The sequence below is a fragment of the Microtus ochrogaster genome, unplaced genomic scaffold (assembly GCF_000317375.1).
Source record: "Microtus ochrogaster isolate Prairie Vole_2 unplaced genomic scaffold, MicOch1.0 UNK2, whole genome shotgun sequence".
In the NCBI taxonomy this organism is placed as follows: domain Eukaryota; kingdom Metazoa; phylum Chordata; class Mammalia; order Rodentia; family Cricetidae; genus Microtus; species Microtus ochrogaster.
The window spans coordinates 25,554,000-25,577,322 of record NW_004949100.1 but is presented as its reverse complement, the minus strand read 5'-3'; the positions used below and the strand labels follow the sequence as shown (position 1 = coordinate 25,577,322).

Genomic DNA, 23,323 nt, shown 5'->3' with positions numbered 1-23,323 from the left:
CTGGGATTAAAGGCGTGCACCACCACTGCCCCAGTGTTTGGATTTGACAGGATAGTAAACCTGGTGAGCTTTAGTACAGAGATATGTAATAACCAGTGATTCTTCATTGGGTGATTGAGAGAAGAACATCAAAATCCAGGTGTCATGAATATGCCCAACAAGCAATACTTGTACTCATTAACCCAACCACACAGTTAGCTCCTGTTTCACCTTGTAGAGAAGAGCTCCCTTGATTGATAGCCAGTATCTTCATCTCCTATGTGCGGCTATTGGGGAGACATGGGACCCTAAAAAGGGATAGATGCTCTGCTCCTTTTGCTTCCCAGGACATGCAGTGCCCTGCAGGTGTTGTTCACTAGAACCAAGACCACTGTTTTCTGTTCTCTCTGCTTCAGGAGAGCAGTGCTATTCAGGAGGCTGACAGAAAGATCCTGAAAACCCAGTTAAATGTGTCAAGACAAGGTGTCTTCAGGACATAAGGAGAGGGAAAATCTCTGGAGTGTGTGCATGTGTGTGTACAAGTGTGTGCGCTGGGGCACTTTTCTATCACTGCAGATTTAAAATGTTCCGTACACTAAAATTAGAACTGGCATCTTCCATTTCCATAAATGGAAGGTAAGGATGAAGGATTCACTGACTTCTTTAAGGGCGAGGAAAAGATCTAGGTGTTACCAATATTACTACATACAATTCTGGGATGTTTAGAAATAACAAGGGATTCGGAAGAGTGGGCCTGTGCACAAGAAAAGTCTCACAAAGGCAGCATGCTCAGAATCAGGGAGAGCTGTGTTTGGTCTGTGTCCCAAAGGAAAGCTTTCCTCTGACTAAAGTAATGCACAAGTCTGCTGACCAAAGGGCTCCAAAGAACCATTATCTATCACCTCGGAGAAAAAGTTAACGCTCATTCTCACATCGTACATCGGAGAAAGTTATAATTTAAATTATAGACTGAAAACGAAGGGAACATTTATCTGCTGGTAACTGATGATGAAAAGCTTCTGAGGAGTTATAAAGCCTAATGAAAGTACAACAGCAAGGAAACTAAGTAGCTAAAATAAGTAAGGTACAAGCTGTGGTGGAAATACATTGAGTACCTATAGGGTGGAGATTTCAATGATAGGGATTTATTCCTTTTAATTCTGCAGTTTAAGAGTATGAGACCAAGGTGTTTTCACCATAAAGAAGAAATGAATGCTTGAGAAAACAGGTGTATCTCATCTGATTTAAACATTATACAATGTATATGTGTATTACAATATTACATGACCAAAAATAACTACAAACAAATTTAGTGTGACGTTGAAAACTTGAAAATATACACATAGCCATCACCATGTAGACTCAGTAGGCTGTGTTTACGTATTTATGTATTTCTCTATGTAACAATCAAAGAAAAGGAGGCCATCAACTGAGAGGCATAATGGCAGAGTTTAGAGGGAGGGAAAAGGAAGAGGGAAGTGATATAATTATATTTTGATTAAACATTCAAAAATTTGGTAAGAGAAGTACATCCTAGAGTATTAAATATTCAAAAAAATAATAATCACATCAAACAGTAAAATGTGAGGAAATATCTTTCATATTTCCTCATGAGAAGTAGGAAAAAGTTAGTGATAAGATTTTGTTTGAGAAATTTAAAAAAATTAAGAATTGACAGTATCAGACAAGTAGAAGGAATAGATACTGAATATGAGGTCCTCAGACCTTTGAGGAAAAACAATTTGAGTAAATTCTTAAGATTATCTGTCATTACAGGTGAAATAATTCTTGGCATGAAGAACTATTACTTGATAAGGGAGATCAAGACAATGTATACAAAAAATTTATGATGCTGAGTTACTTAACATATTATGAATAGGTTAATCATCCAGCAGTGGATGCCTTAAATATTATGCAGTAATGACTCATTTCTCTTATTGAGGATTTTGAGTGGCTTTAGAAAATGGTAATGATACAATCTTAATGAGTGAATGTACAATCAGATACAAAATTTGTGCGTGTGTGCAATATGTTAATAATGTATTAAACAGTGACAGTAGATGCTATGTATCTACTATTTTATGGGTTCATTTTATACAGTTTTTAATGAGCATGTGATTCCTTTTTTTTTTTTTTTTTGGTTTTTCGAGACAGGGTTTCTCTGTGGCTTTGGAGCTGTCCTGGAACTAGCTCTGTAGACCAGGCTGGTCTCGAACTCACAGAGATCCGCCTGCCTCTGCCTCCCGAGTGCTGGGATTAAAGGCGTGCGCCACCATCGCCCGGCGAGCATGTGATTCCTTATGGCATTATTTTAATGCCCAAAAGTCAGGAGAGTAAAAGGAGAAAGACAGCCATGAAATAATATTCTCAGGAGCTTTTTGGCCATGCAATGTCCTTCAAAGGCAAAGGGAAGGTTTCCGAAGCTGATGTGATTTCATTCCTCTTTCCAACTGTTCCCAGAGAGCAGAAAGTGATGGTTCTTACCAAGCTTTGCCCAGAGAATGATTTTCATTTTGTATTGGGGATTTGTTTGGCATCCAGACTATTTCATTGTATCAAGAGCAAGTTTCTGTACTGGAGAGATGGCTCAGTGGTTAAGAGAAAATACTGTTTTCTTGGAGGACCAGAGTTTAGTTCTTCCTAGAACCTCTATCAAGTAGCTCACAGTCACCTGTAACTTCAGCTCCAAAGGATCTGACCCCCTCTGCTGGCCTCCACAGGCACACACTCTCACACATACATATACAAAACAGAAGCACACACACTTATAACACATATATTTACAAACTCATATTCATACACTCACGGAGATACATACACACATACACAGAGACATAGGTGTATACATATACATACACTCACATGCGTACAAACACACAGACACAAGCATATGAGAATGAATGAATAAATCTTGTAGAAATAACAAGTTTTACATTAAAAAGGAAAATGCACAAGAAATACTGTTTAACAAATCCTCGATGCAAAAATTATAATAAGAATTTAATTGAAATATTTTCTTTTTAGATAGGTGGTTCTTTCTTTGTCAAGTGAAACATCTGCTACTCAATCATATTTAGCATAAAGAAGAGAGCCTTTGTCCAAACCTCATTATAACTTTGATTTTAGAAAAATTGTATGAAAAAAAAGAAAAATTGTATGTACACTATTTTATTAAAGATTAGGAAAATATTATTATTGGCATAAGTAAAATAGATTTTTGGATACAATGCAAATTTATAAAGCAAATTGAAACATTAGAAAATACATTTTATCTCAAGCTTCCATGTGAATATAAAAACATAACAAAATTCCTACACCGGACTATCCATTAACATAAAAGTAATTTTTAATTTTACACCATTGAAAAGAAGTTGCTTTCCTTCCCTTGTTTGACTTTCTTAGAACTGGATCTGCATTTTGATAGGCAGGACTCAGAACTCTGCACTTACAAGTCCCAGTCTGAATGCACCTGAGTTTTTTTTTTATTATTGCAATAATTATGTCTTACTGCATCTGACATGTGAACTGGAAAGGATGTTACTCATTGTATCTACACCAGTGATCTGCTTTTAAAAGAAGGCAGGTGTTTGTATGTTCTCAGATACTGGGAACTCTTATTTCAATCCCAAGGATTTTCCTGTTGCATATTCTTTTCCATTGGGCATTGAATGTTGGACATTATGTAAAAACCTGACCTTGTCTCATAAAAAGTCACATGCTTCAGTCAGACATGTCACAAATGCAGATGGTGAGAGAGAATATAATACTAGTGAGTCCTTCATGCTGGAAGAAATTATAGTTAGCTTTGTATTGAATGAGTGCCAAAAGAGCACTAATTGATTAAAAGATGGAAAGGAAACCGTCTTAGGATATTTTTGGTACTACATCCCGGGAAAGATACCAGTGAATACAATTCCTGTAATACATGTGAATATTCAGGTGAGCAAAATTTACGTGTGTTCTTCATACTGGTTTCCTGCAGTTTAAAACGGTTCCTTTTCTCTCTTCATTATACAAACATTCTACAACTTTACATCCAATCGATCCACACACTTTTCCTTGGAAAGGAGCTGTAACATGAGTTCGTATTTGCATATGCACAGAGAAATTCCGACATAAAGTTGTCATACCAAGTGCCTGCTTTGTCTTACCGGATACTGCAGGACACTAAGTGTCCAGGATATTCTGAGGCCTCTGAACTACCTCACTGCCACACAGGCCATATTTTTAATAGCCCCTTTAACACAGAGCAGGGGAAACTTCAGTCACACACAGATCAGGACGCTAACCCAGGACATCCATCCAGGAGAAGGGAGTGCACCCTTAGGCTTGTTTTCTTGTGACACACATCCTCTGTCTAAATTCTTTAGCAAGGATTCTTGAGCCTCAGCGCGGTGAAGAGCATCACTTCCCCAGCTGTGATACATTATGGGCTGGGAGTTACACCAGTTCAGTGTGATACAATGACTGGTAAAACTGGTACTCAAGGTTTCCTTGATCATTGCACAGAGGGGAGACAGAAATATTCTTGAAATGGCTCCCAGCACCCAGTGACTCCACACATATCACATCCCATGTGGTTTTAGGTACCGAGAGAATATATGCTTTGTACTGATGAATGGTCACCTGAAACCACACAGATATATTTGGCTGAGGAATACCAAAATCCCATCATGCAGCTACCCTATAAACTGATACAGTTACAAACATATACACTTGTACAGCTATAATGACATTTCCTTGTATCACATCTATCAGGTTACAAACGGCTAATAATTTTCTTTTCTAGTTACAGTCAAACATTATAATGACACACATCATAAATCAGCATCAACACAGAACATTGCTTAGCAGAAATAAATGTACATGCATTGCAGAATGATCTGAGATTACAAAAATATATCAGAAGTCAAAAGTAGCTTGTGTGGAGAAATGCTATATCTTTAGTTTATTGAGATTGTTTGGAGGATCCTAATGTACTGTCACCGAAAGAATAATTTTTCCTTTACAATCTACTTAGCAAAGATTTATCGATCTTTCCCCCCTTCATAGAGAATTACTGATCCATTTTAGAAAATCAGATTTTCACACCTTTCAGGAGAATGTGCCCGGCACTGTACTCAGGGGACTGCCTGGGAAGTTGACTTTGACACTCGGTCCCTTGGAACGTGCACACCACAGCCTAGTGCCTCACTGCTGATTTGTTGCAGCAGGCAGTAAATACTTTCATACATTTATAGAGAAATGATTGTTCTGCAAGGACTTATTTTTCCATGCTAGTGGATGTATTCAGGCACTGTCATTTGTGTAAACAGCGTTCGTAGATGTAATGCCTTCTCTCTTCCTTTTCTTTATCCTGTCTTCTCAGCTCTGATGTCTGAACAGTAAGGTAAGATAAAAGTTGTTGAAATTCATGCTGCAAAGCCATGGGATGCTGTAGAATTTTTCAGTGTGGGTGTAAATAACTTTCTTTGCGACGTGTATGCCTGCTCTTGCTTCATTACGGGAGTAACCAAGGTAGCTAAGCAGCTGACGTGCTATATTGAAGTATGCATCATAATGAAGGTGATTTATTGTAATTAAAGCAGCAGGGAGAGGAGCTTTGCACCAGACATACTGTCTCACGGAAGAGCTTAATAAAGAACATTATTATTAGTTATGGATTTGGGTGGAGGATGCTGTTTACCATGAGTTACATGATTAGTAAGAATCTCAAGCTGCTTTTTGAGTTCTGAATCAAGAGGGAAGAAAGACTCAGCCAAAGAAGGATTTTCACACTGGCAGGAGGCTGAGGGTGTATGTGCTTGTGTGGAAGGTGGGGAGAGGGCAAGAGAAGAAAGCCAGCTAAGAAAATGACGCGAGTCTGAAGTGTTCCGGGCAGGAGCAGTTCTAGAATTCTTTATTACGTATCTATGGAGACAATGGCATGGACTGTAAGTAGCTCCTGTCTCTCAATATAATAACACACATAAAGTCAGGGTCAGATTGGGTTCGCACTGGGCTTTGATGCTGCAGAAGGTCACTAGGAGAATCGATGGACTAAAATGAGCCTTGAGTTTCATGCAATCAATGCTATTTTTCTATTAAAAGTGGACAAGACTGGGTATAAGTCTCAAGCTTCAAGTGCGGTTTGTCTGAGCTTGTCAGATCAAGCATACATTCTGGCATACATGGGTTGTTTATTATCATAACTGAGAAGAGGAGCGTAAACTGCGCAAGAAAGTGGAAGCATTGTCTGTAAGTTTGAGCCCCTGCTGTAAGGGCAACTAGGTTTAGAATCATGTGGCTCTGAAGGGGACCTGTGCTTTTGTTATTTTTAATGAATTAAAACCCAGAGAAGCCTTTACAATGGAGATAAATTATTGAAAATAAAAATATTGCTTATATGTTGCTGTGGTGTTACTGCTTAACCCCACCCCCACAAATCTACTGTTGGGCTATGTTGACTGGCAGGTGGAAAGAAGGATTCTCCCGCATATGCATTTTTTCATACAATTTAAAAGTTTTAGAAGTTTTCACCGAGCAAAAGATGCTTTATTATCTGTAGAGACAGAAGTGTCGAGATTTTGTTGATGCTACAGGTCCTTAATCTGCAGGAGTGAGGAGATTCTTGTTAATAGGACTCAGTCATAAATGCAATTTTCCTAATAAATTGGAAGTTCTGGGGCAGCTGGAGGAACTCCCAGGGGCCTCTTCATTTTGCCCCATCATCACTAAGATGATGTTATAATTTAGGAGTAGGGTTACCAAGGAAGCCTTTGTGACTTCGTTCAGGGAGATGGTGAACGAGAGAAGGCTGAAGTCTATAGAATAGTCCAAGTCTACTGAAAACTATCCCTGGGCTACTTTACCGCAGCAGGCTGGCACTACAGAGAGACAATGGACAGATTCTGTACATAGGGTGAAACGTATTTCTAATCTACCAAGGAAACCAGGTGAAGGAAATGCCCAAATACTAAAAACCAGGAAACTGAAGGAGACAGGAACTATTTAATACTCCATAAACTGATGCACACTGAACTCGGAATTATCGCTTGATGAGGTGGTGCTCAGATTTTCATTCTTCCCCCTTCTAAAAATCACAGTGTTAGCTACTTTTTCATTCAAGTCTAATTTGATTCAAACATCCAGGATTAGTAACGGAAAACTGAGGGAAATGAATTGGCAGCATCATTAAAACCAACTCCACTGTCCCTCACAGAGGCTCTAACAGACTACACTAAAATATGTCTCCCCAACCCCCTAATTAAGCTAATTAAATGTATTTGCCATAGTATAAGTAATGGAGTTTAGGAAGTGAAACTTTCTTTGCTGAACAACAAAGTAGCCGCCACCCCAGGAAATTAGAAGTGTGGGGGAGAAGATGAGACATCCTGAGAGCAGTTCAGCCATTGACTTACACGATGTTTCTGGAACCCACTTACCATGCGGCAGGGTGTCACAGTTCTTGGAGTATGGGTGTGTATTTAGGGTCTAGCTGCAATTTTGGCTCCAGTTAGATTTTTGTGCGGTGAGAATGACCAGTGGTCTTTTTCGGTTAAGACTTTTTTTGAGTTTGTTTAATTATCATAATTTCTAAACAATGGAGAAAAGAGCTACTAAAAATGGTATTTTAAAGAATATTTAAGTTGAACGCAATCTCAAATCTCAGGACTCTTCTTGAAAGATGTAAAAATAATGCACTTATTGTGCACTTTTCTAAGTAGGAAATTTGATTGGGGAAATGGGATATTTTCCTCTGCTTTGTCAATGGCTCTCGAACAGATACAACGCCAAACAATATGAGGAAGGTAGAACTTTCAAAATTGTAGTTGTGATTCTCACTTTCCAGGGTGAATTTATTCATAAAAATAATAGAACACTAAAGTTTTCTGACCTAGGTTGTATGGTATGTGTACACGTTCATTTGTGTGCTCGCATGTGTCCGTGCATGTGGAGGCAAGAGGACCACCTGAAGAATCTGCCTCTCTCGCTTCTCGTCTTGTTTTCTGAGACAGGGGCCGTCACTGAGCCTGTGCCCGAGATGTTTCCGCCCTCCCGGCACTGTGAGGGCAGAAGTGTGCTGTGTGCCCAGCCTTTTCTTTCTTTCTTTTTTTTTTTTTTGTTGAACAATAAAGTTTATTACTCCTAAAACAATTTATTGAACCTCATAACAGGTATTTTATTAATTAATAAATTAATAAACTTGAAAGTGACATAACTGAAGACAACATTACCACTGGGAATCTTAGTAACCGTTTACCAAGAGTCTGAGCTCAGGTCCTCCCGCTGGCGCGTCAAGTACTTTATTAGCTGAGCTGTCTTCCCAACCTCAGAGAAAGTTTTGTAAAGATCGTATTTTGTGCTCCAAGAAAGAAAAAAATCAAATATTAATTTCAGTACATTTTTATTATTTTGCTTGAAAATTGAGCCTTTTATTTTCATTATTTTTGTACTGTGATTTATTATACCTTACCCATTTAACTCACGATGCTGTAATATTCTAACTTGGAGGTTTTGCTAAAATGAAAGAGACGTGCTTTGTTGATTACCATCTTGAAGTCCCCCTTATATAACCCTCATTTGAAAAATGAACTTTGAGCCCCAGTCACTATTAAAGGCCTTTTGGGGAGGTTGAATTGAGGCTGCTGGCGAAATGCTTCTGGCTCTGAAATCACTTTTCTCTCAGATGAGGATACTGAGGTAATAGAAAAACTCTTAATCTCAAAAGCACCCTGAATGTGCCACCCAGAAAATTAACCTCATTCATCGCCTTCCCCCACCTTCATTTTTTTCTTTTTTTGAGATCTCAGAAAAATTGAGCACATAAATTAAAGTGTCCCCTGCCCTAAGTTATGCCCCCCGCCTGTACTCCCCAGCACCCATGGGCTCCAGTCTTCAGGAGTACCACTGGGTTCTTATTTTCACCCAGATGAACTGCTCGTCAACCTTTTTATTCTTCCTTTTCAACATATGTGATCCAAAGTGCCTTCTCTTTAATGAAGCTTGCCTTCTTTTCTTTCTAATTTCCTTTATTTTTTGAAAAATTATTAACAGTGGTTATTTCTGCAGAAAATCCTCCCACTTCCAAGCTATGTTCACTTTCTCCTTAGCGTGGCCAGCAGCGTGCCAGGCAAACAAATAGGTGCCATTCTCATCGGGCATATGCTTGATTTGGAGTGTTATTTGGAGGCACCTTCCATGTTTCTAAAGACTTCCTAAATCTAAGACTACACAACTTTCTATGAATTGTCATTGTTTTAGCTTATCACCTATCTGTATTCTTTCATATACTTCAATCTCTATGTTATTTATAATACCTAAACCAACATGAACATTACATAAATAGCTGTCATGTGTATTATGAGAAAATAGTGATAGGAATATAGTCTCTGTCTATGTTCATATGGATGGGATTTTCACAAGTTCTTTTTGACTCCGGATTGGCTGCATCTGCACATGTTGACACAGAGGGATGAGTGTACTGTGCTTGTGCAGTTAAGATCACCTAACTCCCTCTGAATACAAAACCTATGTTTGTTTTGGAAGAAAATTCACCTTACTTCTGTAAAATTTGAATGCTCTGGAATATTTAAGGTCTCTATATGTTTTAGAAGACTGTAGGATTTTGTTTTCTGGAATAAGTGTATGCGAATCCTTACAGGTATGCATAAATTCAAAGAGACAACCAAGAGAAAAGGTTCTTCACACCAACTCATGCTCACATCACCACACTTGCTTCTCTAAAGAAATATGGCCCCAGGGTAATTTGAATATTAGGGAATGTCTTTCCATTCTTTCATTATAACCTTGAAATAAGTGAAGTTTTGTTGTTTTGTCTTGTTTTCTTTCCTAGGTCTTTAAAATTGTGCTTACTGATGTTGTCTTTTTAAAGCTATGACTAGCATTCAGTCCTTACTTTTCTGGGTTTTAGCAATTGACTCTTTTCCTTTCACTTCTCTATTAAAAGCTTTACAGGTGTAGAGTTCACCTTAGTGGACACTCACGGCTTTGTTGAACTTAGCCACGTTTTTGTGGTTTGTATGGGGTAAATGAGATAGATAGCTTCCTTTTATGCTTCCCTCCACCAAGGGGGATTATATTTCATGTAATACAAAGAGTAGGCACTGTGGATATTTTGTAAGTACTGAAGATGGAACTAGTATTAAAATTCATTTTTGATTCCTTGAAAAGAACACACACACACACACACACACACACACACACACACACACACACACACACAGCATGAATTCAGGCCAGTTTGAATTCACATAAGTTTTGCCATACAATTACATCACAGTATTGACATTAGGGCCTCTGGGGTGTCTCTTGCACTGCTGATTTGCAGTTTACTGGTTCCACAATTCCATTACTCTCAATCTGATTTTCTCAACATTTCTCTTTCTATTTTGCCATAGTCAAAAGTTCTGCTTGGGGATGGCAGATACAAGAGGCTCCAGGATACTGGCATCATATTCCATTTCCTTGATTCTCGGATGTTCACGTCATGTTCTACATTTTATTAAAAGAAAAAGAATCAATAGTCTAGAAGCCTTATTAATTTCCATTGAAACCTGATGTTATTTAGGGGAGAGTCATTCCTCTGATGTCTACAACTTTAATTTTATAAAGTACAGATGAACCCTTTTGTGACTACATCAACTAATTACATTTACTTAAGGAAGAAAAGAGACCATATTTTTCTTTACTTTGTCTATATAAACAATCTTCATAATTGCAAAAGGAAAAGAAAGATATAATAGTGATCCCATGTAATCCTAATTAGGTCAATGGATACCAGGCATCTATCAATTACTTACATAACTTAGAAGTGGGCATGTGTTAGTCAAACAACCATCAGCTTGTGAGTTAATAGTCTCTGTAAAGCAAATGTCTTTAGACACAGAGACTACTTTGGGCATGGGTTTTGAAATATTTCTGAAAATAGAACCCCAGGCAAAACTTGCCTAAAAACCTGTATTCCCACCTTTTGATCAATAGATGGGCATTATGTAAGCAATGCAATTGGATATTAGATTAGAATTTTGATTGGGTCTTGATATGCTGAGATGTTGGATCATAAGGAAAATCCAACACAATGATTTCAAATTCCTGTTGAACACAGGTTTCTGGAATCCCAGGTTTAAGTGCCTTGTAGTGAATTCTCTCATCTGCTCCCTTTTATCAAAATCTGTAGAGACAAGATTTTCATGACTACCAAAATGAAATGACTGCACTGGGTTGCTCTATTTTTCTTGATAAAATTCACACGTATATGTATATGTATATATATATATATATACGAACACACATGCATACATATATGTATACATACATGTACACACATATAATTTGATTTATAAACACATGTGAACCATGCATATATACATAATGTATTGATAATTCTTCTATCATATTCACCACCAGTTTTATTGTTTTGTTAATAACCTTGCTCTCTCCCTAAAACTGCTTTCTTTTTGGACTTTCCTGTACCTGTGAATCCCTTTTACTCACCTCAAACCTTCATCTGGAATTAATTCAGTCAACTTTGTCTTCTGTTATGAACTTCAAAGGGCCAATAGTATTCTTCTAGTTGAAGTAATATGTACTTAGTAAAGTATGCAATGAACACCTTAGAATGTAGTAAATCTAGGATGTAAATTTTAGCATCATAGCATTATCATCAATGGCATTTATTAAAATTATTTACCCTCTCTTTAAGACCTACTTTGAAATCTCATTCTTAATTAGTAATAAATGCCATTTCTAAGAAAATATTACTTCCTAAGGCAATATCAGAAATAGTTTAAAATTTCAGCAGAGTTAGAAAATTATTCATAAGATATAAACTTTAATTTTAAAGATTACAAAGTTATGTTGTCTCCTAGAAGAAAACTTTCACAGAGGAAATTCACCAAAATTACAGTGCTGTAGTTACTCTAAAGTGGAGGAATTTTGAGCAACTTTTATTTTTCTTTAATACTCTTAGATTTTCTTTTCTTATAGTAATCATGTCTTGCTTTTTTAGCAATAAATGCTTAAATCTCAATACAAGACTATTACACAAGCAGTGATGCTCAGTCAAAAAATTTTCACCCCCAATCATCAGGTATGAGGACTACAAAATGATACTATATTGTTGGGCAGTCTGTGTGGTCCAGTTTCTCTGTTCTCTTCCTGACATTTGTTCTGCTTTTCTGCACCCTCTTGCAAAGAGGCACACACACACGTGTTCTGGAGCCTGGCAGTGGTGGTTCACATTTATAATCTAAGCACCCAGGAGGGAGAGTCAGGTGGATCTCTGAGTTCAAGGCCAGCAGTGTATAAATTGAGTTCCAGGACAGCCAGGACTACATAGAGAAAATTTGTCTCAAAAAACAAAAAATTAAAAAAGCAAAATCCAACCAAACAGACAACAACAACAACAACAACATAAAATCACTGTCTCCCCCCCCCCCAATTGTCCTGTGCAACTCTTATGATTTTCTCAGTCCGGTTACTAAAGATTGGTAGCTTGAAAGTAGCTATGATAGTAGTTTTTGCATTGTGGCAACCCAGAGACACTAATCAAGTCTTCTTTGTGGTATGGTCCTTGCTGTGTTTTTCATTCTTCAACTTGTTTTTAACTCAGCAGCACAGTGTAAGTCCTGTTCCACACCTTTGTACCTTTTCTCTGGTTCTTATCATAGTCACATGAACTTCTGTTACAGAGACATAACCATCTCTTTGAGTAGATGAATTTATATGTATTTCCTCCAATTCTTGATGTTACACGAAAAACAGTGAGAACTATCATGCTTATTTATATCCCTTCATTCATGTTGTAACTCTGAAGCATTTCCAGTGGAGACTTTTTCTTTTTATGTAAAGCATGCAAATTAATTTGTGGAACACAGGCAAATTACTCTCAACAATCTTTGTAGAGCAATAGTTAATGGATTCAAGAACAATCATTTTAGTTTGCACATCAACCAGTTCTCCTTTTTATGTTCAGCACTAGATGAAACAAATTGGTTGGTGTATTATTTCATTAGCAGTGAGGGGAATCATGTTTATTTTTAAAATGTCTGCTTGGTCATCTTTTGCATTTATAGGAATTTTTGTTATTGTTGACCCTTCAACTTTATATATTGTAATTTTTCTCAATGTATGATTTTTTTTCATCTTACTGAAGACCTCATTTGCCTTATAAAACTCAAAACTTTCCTTTTGATGCCTAGGTTTCCTTTTAGACTCACAGAAACTGCTTTTGATCTAAGTTACATGGATTCTTTAAGGTGATGTTATCAGGCTTCTACAAATGCTGTGCAAAAGGAGATCTCTCTACAAAAGCAGAACTCTCTCCTCCACAGTTGCAGAATGAGTGCAATGTTCTATTCTTACTTCGACCAGACCAATGGTTCTCAACATCCCTAATGCTGTGACCCTTTAATACAGTTCCTTTTATTGTGGTGACCCCAACCATAACATTATTTTCATTGTTCTTTCATAACTGTAATTTTGCTACTGTTATGAGTCATAATGTAAATATCTGTGTTTTCTAATGATCTTAGGTGACCACTTGACTCAAGGAGTTGCCACCCTCATGTTGAGAATCACTGCCCTAGGGCCAGAGAAATTAATAATTTGACAAGGATGCTGAGAAATTAATAGGTCCGATTTACAAATATGTGTTCTGAATGTTCTTAACTTGGTTTTCTGTGGCATTCGGTTTCCTCGCCCCTTCATGTTACACCTCTTGTCTTCTGGGATACATACTCTAAAGGATGAAGAGCGGGCCAAAAATGAAGTACACTGCAAATTATTACATTGTGAGCAGAGATACATTGCATTGTTATATATTTATATAAAAGTGCCTTATCAAAAATTTTTTAAGATTAATAAAATCAGACATTAGGGGAAACACACTAAATGGGGAGTTAAAACACAAGCTGTAAAATACACAGAAAGCTAAATAAATGGTGGCATCTATAATGTTTCTTGCTGTTGAGACCTGCCTTCCTCATGTTTACTGTTTCCTGGACTTTGAGACATTTTCCTTAAGATGCAATAACCATGGAAGCTTGCATTGGGAGGAGTCTCTGTCATCAGCATCCCTAAGTGACTATGATGAACAGAGACCTCAACCAATCCATACTGCTAATGTCAGATGAACAGGAAACAATACTGTGTTATGCTCCTAAAACTTTGAAGTTGTTTGTTACTGCAGTTTAACCCTGCTGTTACTGACCATCAAATTCATCAATGCTATGATAAATAAATCTTATCAGAAGCTACTGAAGACCAAGTGAGATGCCCATATTTTTTTATATTTTAGCTTCTTCAGTTCTATACAGATGGCTAAGGTGTGCTTGCTGTGCATATCAATCCATGTTTTTATAAAAGCAAATAGAGCAGAAAGCTTTTTTCTTCCTTCCCTCCTTCCTTCCTTCCTTCCTTCCTTCCTTTCTTTCTTTCTTTCTTTCTTTCTTTCTTTCTTTCTTTCTTTCTTTCTTTCTTTCTTTCTTTTTCTTTCTTTGTGTCAAGTTGTGTGTTATATTTTATCCTCCAATCAGAGATCATACCTTTGGAGGATGTGGAGAGACTATCCAGGACAAGTAAAACTGAAACCTGATTTTCACTGAACAAATGGTTCATTTCAGTTTTAAAAATTTTTGAAGAGTGCGCATTGTGTGACAGTTCCATACCTGTATATGATGTACCTTGACGATCATATTAGTCACATTATTACTCTTCTGCATCTTCCTTCCTTTTCATCAGCCTATAGTCTGCTTGATGCTCTATCATTGCTTCAGACCCAGCCCCCCATCAGTCTAAAATCATACACTGTTGTGTTCATGGGTCTGCTTTATTTCACTTAACATGTTCTCTAGCTCCATTCATTTTTCCTGCAAGTGACGTAATTTCATTTTCTTTTGTAGCTTCTTGTGGAAAATGTTTTCTAATATGTGTTTATGCTCTGTAAATGGAGTGCAGAGGTAATGATGGGACAACATTTGGTAGTTCACAAAAGGCATCTTCCTCCATACCCATTCTTGTTGAAATTCTACAATTGCTTCATGGGGTCAAAGTTGGAGCAAACCACATTCTTCACACTATTGTGTTTAATATGACAAATTCAATTCAGGAATATGGTTTCAAACTTTACCACCTTTAGTGTAAAAGTGGGGGGTGAAGTGGATGGAAAATTGAACTTTAGAAATTTCACCATCTGATGTAAAAATGGACCTTAGTACGACAAAGTAGAAAGGACTGTTTGTTGGAGCAATCTGTGTGACATTATCGGGTTGTCTATAAATATGTCCTCAGTGCGGAGAGACTAAGGAGGGGAAACTGCCCTGTAATATCCATGTAGAGAAGTGAAGGACTGATTTCCAAATGAAGGCAAGTGCTGCTGCAGTAATGGGGCATCAAACAGGCAAAATTGTATGTGTTGTCAATGACTACAGTGTAATTTCATTGATTTACAATGTTGAAACTGAAGACATGATTTCTAGCTTATAGAAGGTGTCACACTGGAGTAATTGCACACCAACTGGATTTTATGACCAGAAAAGAACCTGGTAATGCCCACACGGATCCCTCTGGCTGCATAGCACTTAGGGTTGTTCTACACTCAGGGAGTTATTATTAGCTGTTGTCCTGCTTGAATACTCATAGAAGGCACAGGTGTCACATATACTTTCATATTAAATCCTGGCTCAATGTATTATTTTCATAATGATGTGGAAGTAAGTGCTGTTCAGTTGGCATTCATACTTTTATTTTTAATTTTCATTTTTTCCTGGGGTAGCAATATAGACGTAAGCTAGTCTGAATTCTGGGCAGTAGGAGTGAGATACAATTCATATTAAGTAAAATGATCATGAAGAAAACCATTTGATACTCTACAGTATACTGTATCAACCATCATTTATATATAGTTATTCAACAAATTACATGAGATGTCCAACACTTTATCATAAACTGGCTATGAGTTAGATGACTTTGCCCAGCTGTAGGCATGCTTTAAGCATCCTGGGCACATCTAAGGCAGGCTAAGCTAAGCCATGATGCAAGTTATCTGTATTACATACATTTCTGACTTACTGTATTTTGAACTTAACAATGGGTTTATTGGAGAGCAAGAAATACGATATTTTTAATCGCCCGAAGGAAATTGTCTTAGAGTTGCTTGCTTGGATTAGTCCATAGCCATTCTGTTCTCTTCATTCTTCCTTTCCCATCATAATGACCAGGATGCATGCATTTTTTTTTACATGCCTTGACTCAAGTACAAAAGCCAAAGGGAACATCTCTCCTAAAGCAACTCACCAGAGTCTTCTCAGTGACAGCCATGCCCTGGGAACCACAAGGGCTGTAGGCTCCAGTTCAGAGGTTCAGTACAGTCTTCAGGGAGTGGAATGTCCAAAAGTACATTCTGAAAAAGAACTCTAGTGGAATCTTGTGCTCAGTGGAATCCAGGACTATAGAAATAAAAGAATATATGATCCACTTAAAAAATTCAGAGAACATTTAAGGCTTATTTTCATTGGTATTTTAACATGCATTTATGAATTACCCTAAATTACAAAAATGCAAAAATCCGTATTCATACTAGCGTTCTAAACGTGTTTTATGTTGTTTTGAAACACATCACATTTGAGGTTTGTTGTGCATAAGACTATACCCAAATATATTTACTTAAGAATTAAATATATTTTATGTTAAAACTTTCTCTGGAGCTGACTACTTCCATTGATGACAATAAAATGTCTTGAAATACTTTGAGAATTTTTTTCTTTAATGAAGAAGCAAATTTTAGCATTTTGATTTACTCTTAAAGAGGTTATTAGTTTTACTGAATCTAATACAAATTTGCAAAGCTTCTTTCAAAATATTGTCTTCAGAGTCATTAAATAATAAAAGTTCTCTCCAATTATCCTGTAATCTACTAGAATAGAAATATGTTTCTATTCTGACAAATTGTTGTGGTCAACACAGGGTATGATTTCTTACAAGCTACAAATTGCTAAGTGAGTTCATGAATAAGTTGATAAATATGAATAGGTTTCTGCAGAGAAATTTGCCCAGGTTAGCATTTAAAAAGAACAGAACATTGTGTTGCATACAATATTTTATGAAGGCATTATGATTGGTTTAATTGGAAAGCATTAGCATACTAGCAAATTGCCATCGGTATTGAAGTCGTGACCTGTGGTTTGACTCCTTTCTGAGTCCTCATCAGGTATGCCCTTTCTTCATGTAAAACAAATTGGCACAGAAGCACATGGATTTGTGGGTAATGACTAATTGTAACTGCAATTACTTGACTCTTGAAGGCTGTCAACTCTGTGGTCAGATCTAGTATACTTAGGTTATTGCTGTGAAGTTCATGCCCTTTTTCTATATCTTGAGTTGGGCAATTATCAGCACCTTGGTCAGCTCCTGGGCCCGCTGTGCAGTCTTCAGAAGAGAGATGCCCATCCTATCTTCAAATGCAGCGCTTGCCCATCCGACATATGTGGAAGGAAGAGTTTGTGGGCACAGTGGGATAGTTTCTGTGTTCCTTTTCTGTCATGATTTCTAGGGATACCACCATTAGTAGGCATGTTGGAATTTGCCGTTTCCTGTTACTTGCTGTGGTTCTCACTCTTTATGTCTGTCTTTCCATTATTGCCCTCATTTTCAGCTTAGTACTAAGATATTTTGCTCTCATTAAAATATATTTAATGAAATTAATTATCATGACATAATTTGATTTTCACATTCGGTCATTCTAAAAAGTAGAACTAAGTAATTTTAGTTAATTCATAGACACACAAACATCCCCACTAAACTGTTTTAGAACACCCCCTACATCCCAATGCTTTTCTGCAGCCAGTTGCCTCTTCTGGCTATAGCCCAGTCAGTCTGCAATATTTTCATCAGCGTAAACCTACCTTTTTCAGACATGTTATTTCTTCATTTTACTTTAAACACATTTTATCTATCTACTATCTATGATAGATTCCTCAATTGTTTCCAATCTTTTGCTATTACAGTAGCATGATATTTGCATGTCACGATATTTGCATACACATTCATGTGGACACATCTTTTCACTCTTTATAAAGATATGTAGGGTTGGAATTTAGGCTATGATTATATGTTTACATTTCAGTTTTAGAAGCTAATAAACAGTTTTCTAAAAATAGCTGTACCATTTTAAATACCAATGTTGGACAAAGAGTCCAGGTTTCTCAAATTTACACCAAACACTGGTATTGTTCTTTTAAAATATTTATTTTTATTATTTTTGGTTATGTGTATATGTGTGCTTTTGTGTGTCACGCCCACAGAAAGTTAGAAGAGGCTGCTGCATCCTCTAGAACTGAAGCTACAAATAGTTCTGAGCCACAGGGTGGGTGTTGGAAATCAAACTGGGTCCTCTTGGAGAGATATTAACTGCTGAGCCATCACTTTGGGACCAGTATTTCTTTTTAAAAATTTGTAATCATTAGGGTTGATGCATAGTGGTACCTTTTTATGTCAAGTATGGTTTAATTTGCATTCAATTTATGCTGATGGTAAAGCTTTTTGTATGTTGTCTATATCAGCATATTGTCTTCAGTGAAAATACATGTAAGACATTTGCACATTTTGCAATTGAACTATCCAATTAGCTTGAAGAGTTCAGTATATATTTTAGATATAAAATGCTATGGCAGAAATATAATTTTTGATTGTCTTTTCCAGTTGTGGTAAATACTTTTGTTTTCTTTATGGCATGATTAGAAATACAAAAGTTGTAATTATAATAATTATGAGTCATGGTGAACCTCATCAATAATAATTATGAGCCACAACAATTACCAACATAAAACAATAACCCCAAGGGTGCAATAATGCCATACATACCTTAGCAGTAACCAACATCTCTAATTGGACTTTAGTCCCTTTCAACAAGAGGGAAATCATGCGTAGTACTTGAAACCTAGTCAACTGCTAGAGCTAGAGAAGTCATGGATCTTGAAGGAGAAGAACCTAAAACCACTGCTTTATGAAACCAGCATAATCCCTAAGTACATTCTAAACATTTGTCCTTATACCCAGAGATACCCTGAACCAAGAAAACTTCTTTTTGCAGTAAATTGAGACCACTTCAAAAAATGCCCCCAATCAACAAAAATGTAGAGTTGTGGAGCCCATTCCTGCTGAGTACATCTATAATACAATCCCCACACCTAAGGCTCAGGAATCATTGCAGAAGAGGGAGTGGAAATATTGTAAGAGCCAGAGGAACAGGAAGTTTGCTGGGATATGTGTCTCCTAGGAAAATAAGAAGCTACACCCATAAAGTCTTACCGCCATGACTGTTTAAACAGAAGAGCAAAGAAATAACAGACATGTTAACATGGAGGGTGCTATGGTGGAGCCCAGGAAGCTTCAACACTACCCAAGGAACTGCTAGAAACCAAGGAATGCTGAGATCAGGAGGACCAGTCTTCCTTAGGAAAGAACACACTGTTTATCCAATACCAAATGACCAGTCCTGAAGACATACATAAAAGTAACATTGTGCAGATCGAGAAGGCTGTATTTAAGAATGTATGCACACACATCTATATGCGTGTGTGTATTACATATATTTGAATATGTAATGCATATATATGATACATATATGTACATAAAAACAATGAAAGAGACCACAAATTTGAAAAAGAGCAAGGAGGGATATATAGGGTTTGGAAAGAGAATAAAAAGAAAGGGAAAAAGCTGTTATAATCTCAAAAATAATTTTTAAAAAGTTTATTTTATTTAAATATTTTATTTAAATCTATCCATAACAATCCTCTTTTTCTTCCCTCTCTCCATCCCCTCCCATGCCTGTCCCTCCAACCTCACCCCTGTACTTCCTTCACTCTCAAATTGCTGGCTTCTCTTGACTGTTTTTACACACATGCACGCGTGTGCACGTGTGTGTGTGCGTGTGTGTATACATCCATCCATCTAAATACAACCTGCTGATGAGCCCACTTAGAGTTCCTTTTATGCATGTGATTTGAGGGCTGACTACTTTGCACTGCATAATCAGAGTGCCCATTCCCGGAAGAGACTAATTCTTCCCCCTCTGCAGCCATTGGCTGTCTGCAGTTCTTTGTCTATGGGAGGGAGCCTGTGAGATTTCCTGCTTCCATGTGACCCTATCTATTGGCATTGTCAAGGTTCATGTTTATTTAGGCAGCCATATTGTTGAGATATTCCGGGTATAATTCTCCTGTTGTTTCTAAGAGATGCAATCTCACAGTAGACTTCTTGGCCCTCTGAGCCCTAGGCGAAGGAGTTGTGTAGCAGATGTATCCCCTGAGGCTGGGCTCCCCACCATTTCTGCATTATGACCAGTTGTGGTCTTCCGTAATGGTCTCCATTCACTGCAAAGAGAAGCTTCTTTAATGAGAGGTAAGAGCTACACTTATCTGTGGGTACAAGAGTAAGTTTTAGAACGCAGTTAGGGGTTTTATTGGTGGAGTAAAGTGTCAGCAGTGAGCTGTCCTCTAAGATCTATGATCTCGCTAGTCATGATAGTTGGCTCTGTTTCTAGTATCAGACATGATTTTTTTCCTGTCGAGCAGGCTCTAGGTCCAATTAAACAGCTGTTGGTTACCATGAAAATATGAGTGCCACTACGGCTCCTTTAGGGATATCTTGCCATGATGACCATTGTTATATTTCATAGGTGTCACAGCTGGGTAGGACTATTGATTTCTCCCTGATCTTGGCAGCTTGCCAAGCACTTTCTGGGACTATGAAAGTTGGACAATAGTACATAGACTTTCAGTTTAGATTTAGCTGGAATTTTCTAAGCCCTGCGTCTGAATCATACAGTATATATTTAGCAATAGGAACTTACCTTCAACCTCTGAGAGGCAGCCAAGGGTAACAGCAACAGCCTATATTGTTTTGGGAGTCCCTTGATATTGCCTGACCAACAACTCAGAAGGAAGTTTCTCAAGCTAAGTACTGGAGGTTTTATTAGAGAGCCTAGGACTCTTGTGGGAAACAGTGTCAGCCCAAGCTGCATAACTTTATTTAACACACATACACGTACACACAAAGTTATGATAATACAAAGTATGTATATTATTCCTAATTTAGGAAAATATAAATCAATAATTTCTTGAGGCTTTATCAAATATCTCTAGTGTTATTTGCCACTTCCCTCTCAGTCTCCTTTTGTATTGATTGACCTCTCTTCCTCCTCTCCAATTAAATTACCCCTCCTCAATTTCCCCATTTTCCCCGTAAAAATACCCATGTATTGTTTCTTGGCTTTTTGGATTAGATCAAGTGTAATACCCATTATCATCAGTTTATTGTTTTATTTTTCTAAAAAGGATTTTAGTTTTTTAAAATCAATTAGGCTAATTTTAATTGTTGAATTAAAAGCATGAAAATTGTACGTAGCACGGTTAATTAAAACCCAGAGACAGAACTTCAACCTGAAGTTCAGAAAAGCAAAACAGGCAGTCATTGGCTTACCTCTACCTCAGTCTGAAATGGCGATCCTGCCTCTAGGAATCTCAGAATGAGACTGTCTGAGGGCTGTCTCCCTCCATTTTATATTCCTCTCTAGGGCTGGGATTAAAGGCGTGCATCACTACCGCCAGGTTTCTATGGAGAATTAGCATGACAACAGGGATTAAAGGTGTGTGTCACCATTACCTGGTCTGTAAGGCTGACCAGGGTGGCTGTTTTACTCTCTGAACTTCAGGCAAGCTGTATTTATTAAAATACAAATGAAATACCACTTTAAACACTTATATGTACTTTAACACATATATGTATTGTAACATGCTTAAATCCAGTTAGAAATAGCTATGCAAACATTATTATTATTATTATTTATTATTATATTTTGAGACAAGGTTTCTCTAACTGTCCTGAAACAAGCTATGTACATCAGGTTGGCTTTGAAGTCACAGAGAAACATCTACTTTCCCTAGACCACACTGGAGTGCTGGGATTAATGTGTCAGCCACCATACTTAGCCATTGATCATTTGTTTCTGGTGGAAATGTTAAAACTTATTTTGATAACACTTTGAAGTATACACTATGCAATCATTCTCTAAGGTCACCCTGCAGGATAACATAGTAGAAGTTCTTCTCTCTACCCAGCTGTAATAGTTGGTTCAACAAATGGTTCTGAGTTATTGGATCCATACACACTCTGAACAATGAAACTAAATCCTTATTTCAGAAAAAGCAGCTCAAGAAACATAAGCCCCGAACCCGTAGAACTGCTAGAAGAAAAGAGAGTGATTTCGCAACACTGGCATAAGACAACAGTACAGTAAAGAAAAGCAGAGACAGACAAATGGACTTACAACATATGTACACACAGAAAAGGAAATGAGTATCAAGAAACAAACCACAGGCTGGATCGCAGCCGCCAAAATGAAGTTCAATCCCTTTGTGACTTCTGACCGGAGCAAGAACCGCAAACGGCATTTCAATGCACCTTCTCACATTCGGAGGAAGATCATGTCTTCCCCCCTTTCCAAAGAGCTGAGACAGAAGTACAATGTTCGCTCGATGCCCGTTCGAAAGGATGACGAAGTTCAGGTTGTCCGGGGACACTACAAAGGCCAGCAGATTGGCAAAGTGGTCCAAGTGTACAGGAAGAAATACGTCATCTACATTGAACGGGTGCAGCGGGAAAAGGCTAATGGCACAACTGTTCACGTGGGCATCCACCCCAGCAAGGTGGTGATCACCAGGCTAAAGCTGGACAAAGACCGAAAGAAGATCCTGGAAAGGAAAGCCAAGTCTCGACAAGTAGGAAAGGAGAAGGGCAAATACAAGGAAGAAACGAGAGAGAAGATGCAGGAGTAGGGGTGTCTCACAATTTTCATTAAAGACTGCTTGAGTAAAAAAAAAAAAAAAAAAAAAAAAAGAAACAAACCACAGAATCTAGGAATACACTTGCTATTTCCAAGGTACATTTGACGAGGATTTACGACTACACAATGCAAGGAAATAACAGGACTAAGGTGAGAGCTCAGCTGGTAAATTAGTTGCCTTGAAAACATGATGGCTCAAGTTCAGTCCCCATAAACTGTAAAAACAACAACAACAACACCAAAAACAAAGCAAAGCAAAATAAAACAAAGCCCCAAAAGAGTTGATGTGGGAATGTGGGAGTGGGAGTGTGCGTTTGTTCCAGGACTGGGGAAGCAGAGCCAGATGGATCCTTGGAGCTGCTTGACCAGCCAGCTTCGACTAAATGGCAGATTTTAGGCCAATGAAAGACCCAGTTTCAAAACATCATATAAAATTCCTGAGAACTTACACCCAAGGTTGTCCTCTAGTTTCCACACACATGCACACATGTGCACCAG

The 23,323-nt window shown here is 37.6% G+C and overlaps 2 protein-coding genes across 2 annotated transcripts in view; both read left to right on the top strand.

Moving 5' to 3' along the window:
* The window catches only part of LOC113458078 (POU domain, class 6, transcription factor 2-like), a 229,440-nt gene that overhangs the window by 55,818 nt on the left and 150,299 nt on the right, over positions 1-23,323 (top strand). The window lies entirely within an intron of this gene.
* On the top strand, positions 22,367-22,817 carry LOC101994330 (60S ribosomal protein L26-like). The gene has a single exon (XM_005365455.2). It carries the CDS (start codon positions 22,380-22,382, stop codon positions 22,815-22,817), a length of 438 nt encoding a protein of 145 aa, XP_005365512.1. The 5' UTR covers positions 22,367-22,379.